At 36.6% G+C, this 14,051-nt stretch overlaps 1 protein-coding gene across 1 annotated transcript in view; it reads left to right on the top strand.

Moving 5' to 3' along the window:
* Window positions 1-14,051, top strand: part of Ctnna3 (catenin alpha 3) — a 1,484,299-nt gene that overhangs the window by 987,873 nt on the left and 482,375 nt on the right. The window contains exon 10 of the mRNA XM_052164514.1: window positions 1,704-1,860. Within this exon, the coding sequence (XP_052020474.1) occupies window positions 1,704-1,860 (157 nt within the window). The remainder of the gene's footprint in view (window positions 1-1,703; window positions 1,861-14,051) is intronic.

The following is a 14,051-nucleotide window of genomic DNA, read 5'->3' as shown; positions in this document are numbered from 1 at the left end:
AATCTTCATAATTCTCATGGGAAAACTATATTCATCTCCTTTCTTTCAAGGATATCTTCATTTATTCTGACAACACAGCTAACATTTATTCACCACAGGAACTCTAGAAATTTCACTAACATATCGAAGCAAAAGAAAAACAAAACAAAGCACCTCATGTTCTATCACACAGAGATGACCACAGATGTGTTGCATATAATCACTGAGCATTTTTCTAGGATGTTTCCATGACATCTCATGAACTGTCTTTCTTTATGATACCTTATCATGTATTTTGTATGTGGATTTATTTTGATGCTGCTATATACTGTTTTCAATCGGCTTACTAATGACGGCCTAGTGTTTCTGAAAGGAATCTTTGACCTCCCCTTAAATTCTTTAATTAGTTGAAAGTCCTAGGAAACCCTTTTTCCTTACCTTCACCACTGTAGTGCATGTTCTTTCTCATGCCTATAATCTGCTAAATTTGTTGAGTTCTTTATTTGTCTATAGCACAGTGCTGAGCAGTTTGCTCATACACTTGCATGCCTAGTGTGTGAGGCGTAGTCCTGTAGTATAAGCCAGGGATTCCTGCCCCACCCTTTACATACTCAGGCTCTGAGTGAAAATGGCTTACTGTACTCAAAGGATTTTCATTTATTCCTAAAACAATCTTCCATGTCTTTTATATCACCACTACTGATGATGTTATTTATATAAATATCTACTTCAATACAAGGTTGTCAAATTTTAACACACTGTCCATTACCAACCTCCATACTCTTTGACCTTATTTTTTTTTCTTAGTTTTAATAAATGTCTCACAGACCTTCTATTCTACTAATCTCACCTTTCAACTGTCTGCCTACCTTGGGTGGAATATTGCCTCCACAGAGGTTGTAGCATTTGCTTATATTGTCTTCTATGTTATATTCTAAAACCCAGGGTAGTACTTGACTTGTAAAAATTTTTATTTGAGATAGGTAATGTTTGGTTGTGTAAATGAATGTGGACATTGGAATATTTACTCTCAAATAACTCAAATTTCTTATTTTAATGATTGTGCATGCAGAAGTTAATTATCCTGTGTGAATCTAAGTTCCCAGTTAAAACTGTCATATTACAAGGCTGGAGAGATTGTTAGGTGATTAAGAAGTTCACTCAACAACAGTCTATACCTCTAAGTCCAGGGCACCTTTTATCCCTTGTAGCCTCTCTGGGTGCTGGCACACAGTGGCACACACACACACATACTCAAAAAGAAGCCTAAATCTTAAATAAATAAATGTTATACTTTCCAAAGTTTTTTCTTTCCACTTATGTTGAGTATAATCTCTCTATTTTAAAGCACCCCCCAGCTTCTGCATTTTTCTGATAGCATTCAACTCTAAATCACATAATAATTATATGTGGCCTTTCACATTAAGCAATATCTAAGTTCCTGGGATATTGATACCCATTATATATTTATATTCTGTAATCCTTTGACATTGTCATGCAGTAGATAGTTTTTAAAATGTTTAAATTATTAATAAATACTAATAAAATTGATATTACACAAAACAAAGAAGGAAGTACACATAGTGATATATGCCATTTACCTAGTTACTAGCATATTCAAATTTAATCATAAACAGAGAGGAAGAAAATGAGTGCCTGTTGTCTGCACATTGGCTTTTGTTTTCAAAAGAAGTAAATATATACACACCATCTATATTTTACAGATCATAAATGCTGCACTTGCTTTGGCATCAAGACCCAAGAGTCAAGTGGTCAAAAACACCATGGAAATGTACAAGAGGACATGGGAGCATTACATCCATGTCCTCACTGAAGCTGTGGATGATATCACCAGCATTGATGATTTCCTGGCTGTATCTGGTAACATTTTTGTCTTTTCATACATATGCATTATATCATCAATATTTCTTTTATAATTATCTACATGTGTTTGTGTGTGTATGAGTGTGTGTGTAGGGGTGTGAGTGTGTTCATGTGTATCTGCACATGCTATGGTACATTCGTAGAAGATATCTTTCCTTCATTTCCCTGTACCATATAAGTTCTAAGAATCAAACTTAAAACTTCAGACTTGTTTGAAAGTGCCTTCCTATACTGTGCCATCTCATCTGCTTCTTTATGAAGTAGGTTAAGAGTTCCTATAATTGATTTGTATAATATAAAGGGTCAATTATATTTGGGTGTCTAGAGGTGGATGTGGAAATGCATTAATGGCATGAGTGTCATAGTGGTCCATCTGGTATGACGAATCTCACTCCTGAAAGGATTTTCTAGTTCTCAACTGTCTGTGTTTAAAAAAAAAATCCTATATATTATCAAAGCATAGCGGGAAGAAGGAGCTGCAAGGGTTAGGCTTTTTCTGTCCTAAAAAATCTATATGACTCAATATACTTAATATTCTTGATTTTCAACATATTTTATCTTCACTCAGGAAGAGTGTGTGTGTGTGTGAGTGAGAGAGAGAGAGAGAGAGAGAGAGAGAGAGAGAGAGAGAGAGAGAGGAGAGAGAGGAGAGAGAAAGAAAGAGAGAGAGGGAGAGGGAAAGATGGGGGAGGGAAGATGGGATTCAGACTCCATGAAAGTTCAGAGAATTCTCTCATGCAGGCTAGAATGGAATCCCAACAGAATTGATAGGGACTCCTGGAACCTGTCCTTGGAAACATGATTTTGATTTTGATTATCTTATTTTCAGAGAAAATCACTACACCATTTTCATCGCTTTTCTTACCTTAACCAAGTAACAAACTATTTAAAGTAAATGATATGTTTTCTTATTTCATTTTCATGAAAGGACGGTTTAAAATGTGGCTCTGTGCCTTTGTAAGAAAACACAGTTACTCATGAATAGCTACTTTCAGTTTATTAAGGTTTTCTGATAGAGTATATCTTACTCTGATTAATTTGTAACATTCGCACGCACATGTGCCTACTGAGTCATACTAAGCAATTATGCCAGAAATACTATGTATTTTAATGTTGGACTAATGATAAGAATGTTCAAATTAACTTGACTTTTATTTAATTAAATACTTGACAATATTAAAAAAATATATTTGAGAAAATTTTTTTTCTGATTAACCCCTGATCTGGCTAATGCAACTAATCCCTTGACAGATCTTGTTTGTTCAATACTTTTATTACTATAATTGTATTTTAAATATACTTGTTTATACGTCTGTCTATCATGCATGCATGTATGTATGTATGTATGTATGTATGTATCTATCATGTATATATGTATGTACATATGTATGTATGTATGTATATATCTACCTATCTATCTATCTATCTATCTATCTATCTATCTATCTATCTATCATTTGTCATACTCATTACAGAACAGAACTTGATTGCTTAGTTCTTTGCCCATTCCTAAACCAATTAACAGAAAAGGAATGAGATTCCCCTGGTAGTTTTCAATGGTGACACAACTAATAATTTAGACCCACCACATGGTGATATCACTGGTCTATAGCATTTGTTGATTTTTGTAGTTGAAATGCTCTGTCATAAGCCACTAATGTGCTATCACAGAGCAGAGTTGATAAGAAATGTATAGAAGTTCTAATCAGTATCCATATACAGGGTCTAGCAAGTCCCTCATAATTCAACCATTATGGGTAGTCATTTGTCATATAAACAAAATGACAATTTTATTAGTAAAAAGACAAAGAAGAGGAGAAAAGAAATTGGTTAACGGATAACTAAGGTTTCCTCAAAATACTGTGGTGTTTCTACAGATGCATCATGTCATGGTCTTCGTAAGATTTTATGTATTGATTTCACCTTTATGTCAATGGTTCTTGTAGCATCAAACTCTCTCAATGTATTTTTCCATAGATGATAGAACCTTCTCTTTTGATATCCTAGATTAAATTGTTGAAAAAGAATATAGCTGGTTGAATACAACATTCTAGCACCAAGCTAGAAAACCAGGGATAGAAGATCTCAGGCTAAGTGATAGATGATCATTTGACCAGGTTTGATTCACAAAGCTTAAATGTGTATAGTCACTCCCAGTCAGGGTCTGTTCAGGACAAAATTTTTTGGATTTGTTGATATGTTCACCAGAAAAATAAAAATATTCCCTAAGATATGTGTTGGACTGGGCATTGGTGGCACATACATTTAATCCCAGCACTTGGGAGGTAGAGGCAGTAGATCTCTGAGTTCTTTTCCAGCCTGGTCTACAGACTGACTTTCAGGACAGTCAGACAGGGATACACAGAGAAACCTGTCTCAAAATAAAAAAATGTATGCTTGTAGTCAGACTCTACTCATCAAGTAGACCAAATAACAAATAGCCTCTAGATACCTGAAACCATGACTCACCAGGACAATCCAGACTTCTCAATTTTAAGAGAAATTTCCTAAAGTCCTCCAGTAATCAGGGTCCATGCTATTTATACACAAAGGATGAGAAGAGATACATTTGAGAAATTTTTTGTTACAAGACTGCCCTGCCATCCAAAATGTCTAACATTGCTACCCATATAGGGGAAACAACTTGAAATATAAAAGTCGTGCGAGGTTGGTTTGGAGGGAAGCTGAGATATTGTGGATGTTGGGAAGAGAGTTCACAAAGGGAATTGGGAAGCCAGCTGAGTGGAGTTTACAGTCTTCTGAAGCATACTCTACTTATAGATTAAACATGGCTGTTCCTTATTGCAAAATGCATTCTGAAAACTGATGTCCTTAACTATACAGTCTTAAATAAGTGCACGTTTCCTCACACGTAGTACTAAAAGTACAGTCCAGCTCTCCATCCCTTACATGTCCTAGAAGGCTCTTACTATGAATTTACTAAGTAAATAGTAGGATTTATTTTCTTTTAAAATCCTGTGTCAACATTAATTATTCCATGCCTATATCTTGTCCTTTTGTTAAATGTGTTACGTTCTGGAATTAATGGTTTGAAAAATCTTCATAACATGGTAAGTAACATTTCTCATTAATCATCACAAGACCCTGTGACCCTGGCACAGCAACACAAAGATAACTTGATAGTGTCATCAAAAATGCTCTAAAACTGGCCTTTTTGTTTATGGTATCATTATCATCATGATCTTTGGCTTCTACAAAGTTGTAATCTAAATCATCTGACAAAAGAAAATGAAAATAGATAGATTTCCCTTGTTTTTTTCATAAGTCAATGCCAAATAATCACCTTATGTATCTAAATCAAAATGTTGAACTGGTTGCATATCAAACACTACTAAATATGAATGTAGTATTTGTGAGGTAGGCATCAGGCTCTGGGGGTTTGAGGAGGGGTAATCAATAAGTGGGATATAATTTGAGATGTAAATGAATAGAATGATTAATTAAAAATATCATATATATGTATGTTTATATTGTTTTGAGAGGCACCATGGCTGTGACAACTCTTATAGAGGAAAGCACTTAGTTGGGCTGGCTTATAGTTCAGAGGTTATATTCATTGGAAACATGGCAGGATGCATGCAGACATGGTGCTGGAGGCGTAGCTAAAAGTTCTAAATCCAGATTGTCAGATCATGGGAAGAGAGTGCCATGCTGGGCCAGACTTGAGCATCTGATACTTCAATCCCACTCTTAGTAATGTCAGCCCCTGTGACATTTGGGAGGCATTTTCTTTGAAACCCTATGTGCTCAAGTGTATGCGTGCACATGTGTGTGTGTGTGTGTGTGTGTGTTTGTATATGTGTGTGTATTCTTAATCTAAAAAGACTTAAATGGGATATCTATATCCTATTCCTCCCCCATCCAAGACTCAGAAAACATTGACAAAGAATAGGCAGAAAGACTGTAAGAGCCAGACACTTCAGGTCATTTGCACAGGTTCACTCACAGAGGGTTTGACAGCATCCACAAAACCTGTGTAGCATCAAGCCAGACAGAAGTCTCAACGTTTGTTTAAGAGGCACAGATTTATAACTCTAGCTAAGGAGTTATTGGCAATTGGAAGCCATTGAGAGAGAGAGAGAGAGAGAGAGAGAGAGAGAGAGAGAGAGAGAGAGAGAGAGAGAGAGAGAGAAATCCTTAAGGTGTATCCCCCAGTAGGAAAATTACACTTTTGTTGATGGCCACACCTCAAAAACCATTTGGGCCATGTGAATTAGACTTGATGGGTTTTTAAAAATGGAGGACATGAAGTTGCATAGGTAGTGAAGGGATTGTTATAAAGAAGAGTTGGGAGTGGAAAGTGAATAGGATCAAATATTTTATACATAGTTTTCATCTATGTATATATGTGCAAAGCAAAATAAAAACAAATCTTGATACAAGTGAGCTGAGGTTTACACTCTATAAGGCAGTCTTCTATGGAATAAGAGAGGAAAGGAAACCACAAAACTATTATTCCAGGAAACTCACAACCTAATGTACAGATCTTCTTACAAAAGTCTCATAATCACTGAGACAATAGCCTGCATAATTAATGCTGCTCCAACATCAAGGTATTGCGGGAACTGTTTAATGGAAGCTGTTTAAGAGAATTATTAAAGTGGATCTTTTTTTATATATAAATCTCCTTTTTTTGTCTCTCGAACTATTATTTATTTATTTTTTGATATAGTCTTTATTTACATTTCAAGTGATTTTCCCTTTCCTGGATCCCCCCTCCCCGAAAGTCCCATAAGCCCTCTTCCCTCCCCCTGTTCCCCAATCCACCCCTTCCCACTTCCCTGTCCTGGTATTCCCGGACACTGATGCACTGAGCCTTTCCAGGACCAGGGGCCACTCCTTCTTTCTTCTTGGGCATCAGTTGATATGTGAATTGTGTCTTTGGTATTCCAAGCTTTTAGGCTAATATTTGTTTATCAGTAAGTGCATACCATGAGTGTTATTTTGAGACTGGGTTACCTCACTTAGGATGATGTTCTCCAGTTCCATCCATTTGTCTAAGAATTTCATGAATCCATTGTTTCTAATGGCTGAGTAGTACTCCATTGTGTATATACACCACATTTTCTGTATCCATTCCTCCATTGAGGGACATCTGGGTCCTTTCCAGCTTCTGGCTATTATAAATAGGGCTGCTATGAACATAGTGGAGCATGTATGCTTATTACATGCTGGGGAATCTTCTGGGTATATACCCAGGAGTAGTATAGCGGGGTCCTCTGGAAGTATCATTCCCAGTTTTCTGAGGAACTGCCAGACTGACTTCCAGAGTGGTAGTACCAGCTTGCAACCCCACCAGTAGTGGAGGAGTGTTCCTCTTTCTCCACATCCTCACCAGCACCTATTTTCTACTGAGTTCTTGATCTTAGACCTTCTGACTGGTGTGAGGTAAAATCTCAGGGTTGTTTTGATTTGCATTTCCCTGATGACTAAGGATGTTGAATATTTCTTTAGGTGCTTCTCAGCCATTATGACAGGAACTTTAAGTCTTTGAAGAAAGAAATGGAATAAGACTTCAGAAGATGGAAAAATCTTCCATGCTCTTGGATTGGCAGGATTAATATAGTAAAAATGTCTATCTTGCCAAAAGCAATCTACAGATTCAGTGCAATCCCCATCAAAATCCCAGCTCAATTCTTCATAGAGTTAGAAAGAGCAATTCTCAAATTCATCTGGAATAACAAAAAACCCAGGATAGCTAAAACTATTCTCAACAGTAAAAGAACTTCTGGGGGAATCAGAATCCCCGACCTCAAGCAATACTACAGAGCAATTGTGTTAAAAACTGCATGGTATTAGTACAGTGACAGGCAAGTAGATCAATGGAATAGAATTGAAGACCTGGAAATGAACCCACAGAATTATGGTGACTTGATCTTTGACAAAGGAGCTACAACCATCAAGTGGAAAAAAGATAGCCTTTACAACAAATGGTGCTGGTTCAACTGGAGGTCAGCATGCAAAAGAATGCAAATTGATCCATTCTTATCTCTTTGTACTAAGCTCAAGTCCAAGTGGATCAAGAACCTCCACATAAAAGCAGACACACTGAAACTAATAGAAAAGAAACTGGGGAAGACCCTTGAGGACATGGGCACAGGGGAAAATTTTCTCAATAGAACACCAATAGCTTATGCTCTAAGATCAAGAATTGACAAATGGGACCTCATAAAACTACAAAGTTCAGCAATTGGCATACTGTTATCTGGGGAAGAATATTTTTTCATATTTCAGGATTCCCATAGTTGTTTGTATAGGCTCAAGACCTCATATGCTTTCTCTCATCTACCTTGGTATGTTTACTTTTACTCATATTCAGCTCATATTTTAGACTTAAGCAGTCATATTCTTGATAATTTATGGGTACTTACCTGATTTGACTTGGTAATGAAACCTCATAGAAAGCTCTCTGAGTTTCTGTATGTAAGAATCTTTCTTCCCAGTCTTCTTAAAATTTCCCTGAGATTTAGGTACAGGAGTTGTTTTGTAGATGTATCCTTGGGACTTGGTTTCATAACTCTGTACTTTGGTTGTGGTTTTTGTAATGGTTGCTCTCTATTGAAAAAACAGAAGTATCCTTGATGTGGTGTGATGATTCATTTATCTGTGGATATGAGGACACATTTTTAGAATTTAGTTTGGAGATTTTGCTGATTTAGTGAACAAGTGATTATAGGAGAGACTCCTCCAAGATCCATGACTTCATTAGCTTCTATAGTTGGCTAGTTGGCTAGAACCAGGAGGAAATTCCCTCTTGTTCAATAGGTTTCAGATCAACTAGAGAATGGTTGGTTACAGCTAAGGTATTTGTACCACTAACCCTTAGGGTTGTAATTTCATGTTGGTCTTGTATTTCATTGGCATCATAACTAAGAGGAACTGTTGGTTGTTTACCCCCTCTGATTTCTCAGTGCAAAATTTTAAAGCCAGAAGAGCCTTGAGCAATGCATTCAACATCCTAAAAGACCATGATGTCAAATGTAGAATAATATACCCAATAAACCTATCCACTATAGTTGAATTACAAAGAAAACCTTTCCACAATGTAAACAACTTAAAAATTTTATCCAATGAACCAAGCCTGAAGAAAATACAGGAAGGAATATGTTGGGCTGAAGAGAGTAATGATCATAGCCCTAAGATCCTTGAACTTTTGAAAGAAAATAAATGGCTAACTAAATTTTTAAAATAATAGCAGTGTATATTACATAGATTTTCTAGAACAAGCTAAAAGCAAAAGCAATTCCTGGCGAAAATAGTGATGTTGTACTAAACAGGGTTCTTAGAAATGAAAGAGAAACAAACCAATATAGCATATAGTATTAAACATCTCAGATAAAATAATTGTTGTAGCCTGTTTTTTGTTTCTAGTAACATGTCCAAAAAGCTAAAGAACATGACTGACTGACACTTATGTTAGTATTCTGAAAGTGAGGGTCATCTTGCTGAAGGAATTGTGTCTCAGGGTCAGTAACTCAAATGTCTTAATTTTTTTTTTCATTTTTTTGCTGAGAAGATACACCCTGACCATGGCAACTCTTAGAACTGAAAGCATTTAATTGGGGCTTACTTATAGTTTCAGTGATTTAGACTGTTATAATCATGGCAAGAAGCACAGCAACACATAGGCATACATGGTACTGGCAAAGGATGAGAGTTCTACATCTTAATCTATAGGTGGCAGAAGGAGATTGCCACACTAGGCTTAGCTTGGGCATATGAGATCCCAGAGCCTGCCTCTGCAGTGTCACACTTCTTGTAACAAGTCTACACTTCCCACTAATGCCACTCTTTATGGGGCCAGGCATTAAAACACATAAATCTGTGGGGATCATCCTTATTCAAACCACCATACTAGGTATCTATATACCAAGAGTAGAACTTTTCTTTATCAATTCCAGAGATGATATACAATAACAATCTTCTATGCCACTCACTGAAAACAAGAAGCAGTGTTGTCATGGTTAGTTCTGCCCTTCATGATCTCTGAGCTAATATTTTCATGTGGGCATATATCCCTCTTGAAGCTTTATATGCTCTTCAGAATGTTTTTGCACAGATTTACAAAAGTCATTGTATAAGGAAGGGGAGAAAGCGTGTATTTAAAAATGATGGACTAGGCTCTTCAAATGTCATCCATTATTCCTTTATTGGTAGTTATGGTTTGAATTACTGCCTGTAGTTACATGACTGAAAAGTACCACAGCATGTGACCTAAAGTTTCTCACACAATTCCACGCACTAAGAGTCAAGTTCCCTCAAGATGCTCTCGCTGGAAGGAACAATACAGATATGACAAAATCGTAGTTAGGGTATTATGCAGCTATCTGTAGACAGCCACAATTGGAAGTCCTTTCTTGCCTTTGTCAAAATCAATTTGATGAACATTTTTCCTGTCACTTTAAGGTAGAGTGGGAACAGTCATCAACAGTTCTTAAGTGCACTAAAGATTCGATTTTAGACTTGTGTAACAACATGACAGATCATTGCTCAGTTCTTTGGATGCACATGCTTTTGCCTTAGAAAATCTATCCGTGCTGAACTACATTTTATTTCCTTTTTGTGAAATATTTCCTTGAAGTTGTCTCATCAACTATGCATTCCTTATTAATTAACTAAATGATGTACAACAACCAGTTATATTAACAAAGGCCTCAACAAAACCAAAAGAAAATCAGTTGTAAGATTTTGCTTTTATTTAGCGGTGACTAGATATTGTCTCAATTTTTAATCACAAAGTGTGTATACTTTAATCTGTGTAACTTACATGATGTAATAATTTATATGGGGAATTCTGAAAGCTAGTGAATGATTAGAAGGCAAAACTCTCCTTGCCATAAAAAATTGCTCATTGCCAGGTCCAGGGCATTTTTCCTAGTCATTGAGTTACAACTGAAGTGGCAGTAGCAGTATCTTTACCTCTTTACCTACATTTTTTTTTTTTGGCAAAAGTCCCAGTAGGTAGAATGTGGCATCCTTCCCATTTCTCATGAGAGTGCATATGCAAGATTTGTATAAAACAAAGTTCTGTGTCTGGGCTTGTAAGAGATCCTTGGGAATTTTTAATTGGGTTATATTTATTTGGTATGTGAATATTTATATACAGAATGCAACTTGCAATTTTCACTGTTGGTTCTGTCTTCCTATTATATATGCCAGGGATGAGACTCGGGTTGTCAGGCTTGGCACCATGTATCTTTACCTGATGAGCCATCTTGCCAGTTTAGTTCATGGAGAACTTTAATCAGTTAAACCTCTGCTTATAGACTTACTCAAGAGTCAACATATGTTATGTGAAAGAAAGTCCACAGTGTACTTAAAAAATGAAGCCAAAATTATATTTTTCCCAAGAATTCAAGTTGCAGTAACAGAATATGATGGTGGTTTCTGGAGTCCTGGAGGATATAGAGAGTGTGGAGATGTTAGATAAAAGATACAGAATCTCAGTTACATAGGAAGAATCAAGAGATCTATTAAAGAATGGTGATGACCATATCATTAGCAATGCTTTGCATGATTGTAGATTGCTGATAGAGTAGATTATAGTTGTCACCACAAAAAGTATGATATAATACATATTTCAGCTGGAGTTCATCATTCTGTAGTGTGTATAAATTTCAGCCCAATATATGTTATACAAGAGATAATTTTGGGCAGTGGTGGTGTGTGCCTCTAATCCCAGCACTTGGAAGGCATAGGCAGGTGGATTTCTGAGTTCGAGGCCAGCCTCGTTTTCACAGTGAGTTCCGGGGCAGCTAGATAACTAGGGCTACACAGAGAAGCCCTGTCTCAAAAAAGAAAAAAAAAAGAGAGAGAGATTTCAAACATTATCTGTAAAATTTTAAACAAATAAACACAATTGTCTTCTTGCAGACATCATAGCATTCCTACCAATTTCTACAACTATATTATAAGTCTGATATCAAGACAGTAGATTTAGCTGGGCAGTGGTGGTGCATGCCTTTAATCCCAGCACCTGGGAGGCAGAGGCAGGCAGATTTCTGAGTTCGAGGCCAGCCTGGTCTACAAAGTGAGTTCCAGAACTGCCAGGGCTACACAAAGAAACCCTGTCTCCAAAAAAAAAAAAAAAAAAAAAAAAAAAAAAAAAAAAAAGACAGTAGGTTTAGTCTTTGACTAGGATGAGGTATATAGAAATATTCAGGTAGAAAAGTATATTTAGGGCTAACTGTCTTCTTCCTCCCTTTCATATACATGATATTTTGGAAATAATATCTTTCTCATTTTTTAAATGGCCTTTCATCAACATGTTGATAGCCATGTCATTCTCCACTTAATATTTATTAACAGATATTTAGTGAGTTTCTATAAGTTCTTGGGCTGTTTTAAGATTCTAGAGCTAGATCAGAGTCAATAGAATAAAGAGAAGTCTCTCTGTACTATTAGATCTTACATTAAGATGAATGAGTTTAAATTGCATTGAATAGTCTTGCAGGCCTTTGTTAAAATGCTATCTAGGTAATAACTGGACAACCTTTCCTTTCACTATTTGCCTTTGAGATGAAACTTAGAAAGCTCTTTTCATAGTGGGACAGGTTAATGACTGACAATATACTTTTGTATTCCATTTGATACATTTCTCTTACACACTCTTTTTTTTTCCTTCCTATTCTCTATCATGTGTAATTGCAAACATACCCTGATAGAGAATTTTGCTCTTTGATAAAGAAAGAATTATCTGGTCTCTTGCTCAGGGAAAATAACTGTCTTCCACCCTTACCTCATTGCTACACTTCAGATAACCAAAATAATGGCCTTGGGAGCCATGTCAGGTGTCAAAAATAAAAAAAAAATATCCTGATGATGACAATTATTAGACAAAATGTACAAACAAGAACTCTGCTACATTCTTTCTGGAAAGGAAACTTTTCTAGTGTCAGAGAGCAGCTAATTTATGTTTTTATATATAGGAGACTTTATCCCATATCATCCTGGAAGTAAACTGGGGGAAATCCTGCACATATTCAAAAGTGCTTGCATATGTATGAACTTCAAGGGTTCCACTCCCCCATTGATAGTGTAGTGAATCAGAAGTAGCAGATTTACTTGCTGAGACAAACAGTCTTTAGCTTATAAAGGACATATCTTATAATGTACTCTTCAGTGGACAAGCATTGGGGCATCATAGACGCCATGCTCTAAGTGTAGAACAAATTAAACACAGAAGATTCTCTCTGCCATGGTGGAGATACAGTCAAATGACACTGATGAAGAGTGTATGTTGTCTTCCTTTATTTAAAGTCATGCTCTTTCTGCTGTCCCTCAGGGCTTCTGTCCTGTTCCTACTACCCAATACATGATCGTGTTCCACTCTCCCTCTACTTCTCCCCTTTCCTAAACAGTTCCCTTGCTCCCTCCTCCCCTTCCTGTGATTGCTTTCTTTCTTCCTCCCAAGTGGAATTGAGGGATCCTCACTTGGGCCTTTTGGCTTGTTAACCTTCTTGAGTTCTGTGTTTTGTATCCTGGGTATTCTGTACTTTTTTGACTAGTATCTAGTTATTAGTGAGTACATACTATGCATGTCCTTTGGGGTTTGAGTTAACTCACTCAGGATGATATTTTTTCAGTTCCATTTATTTGCCTGCAAAATTCATTATGTCCTCATTCTTAATAGCCAAGTAGTATTCCATTCTGTAAATGAACCACATTTCTTCTTCTGTTGTGGGACATCTGGGTTATTTCCAGTTTCTGACTATCACAAATAAGGTTGCTATGAACATAGTGGAACATGTGCTCCTGTGGCATGGTGGGGCATCTTTGGGGTATAGGCCCAAGAGTGGTATAGCTGGGTCTTCAAGTAGATCTATTTCCAATTTTCTGAGGCACCTTCAGATTGATCCAGAGTGGTTGTACCAGTTTGCAATCTCACCAGCAATGGAGGAGTGTTCCTGTTTCTCCACATCCTTACCAACCTGTGCTGTCAGCTGAAGTTTTGATCTTAGCCATTCTGATTGGTATAAGGTGGAATCTCAGGGTAATTTTGATTTGTATTTTCCAGATCACTGAGGACTTGAACATTTCATTAGATGCTTCCCAGTCATTCAAGATTCCTCTGTCATGAATTCTGTTTAGTTTTATACCTCATTATTTTTTCTTTGGGTCGTTTGGGGTTTGGGGGTTTAGCTTCTTGAGCTCTTTATATATTTTGG

The sequence above is a fragment of the Apodemus sylvaticus genome, chromosome 19 (genome assembly GCF_947179515.1).
Source record: "Apodemus sylvaticus chromosome 19, mApoSyl1.1, whole genome shotgun sequence".
NCBI classification, from domain to species: domain Eukaryota; kingdom Metazoa; phylum Chordata; class Mammalia; order Rodentia; family Muridae; genus Apodemus; species Apodemus sylvaticus.
Note: the sequence above shows the minus strand (reverse complement) of the source record. Positions and strands in the feature narration are given on the sequence as shown.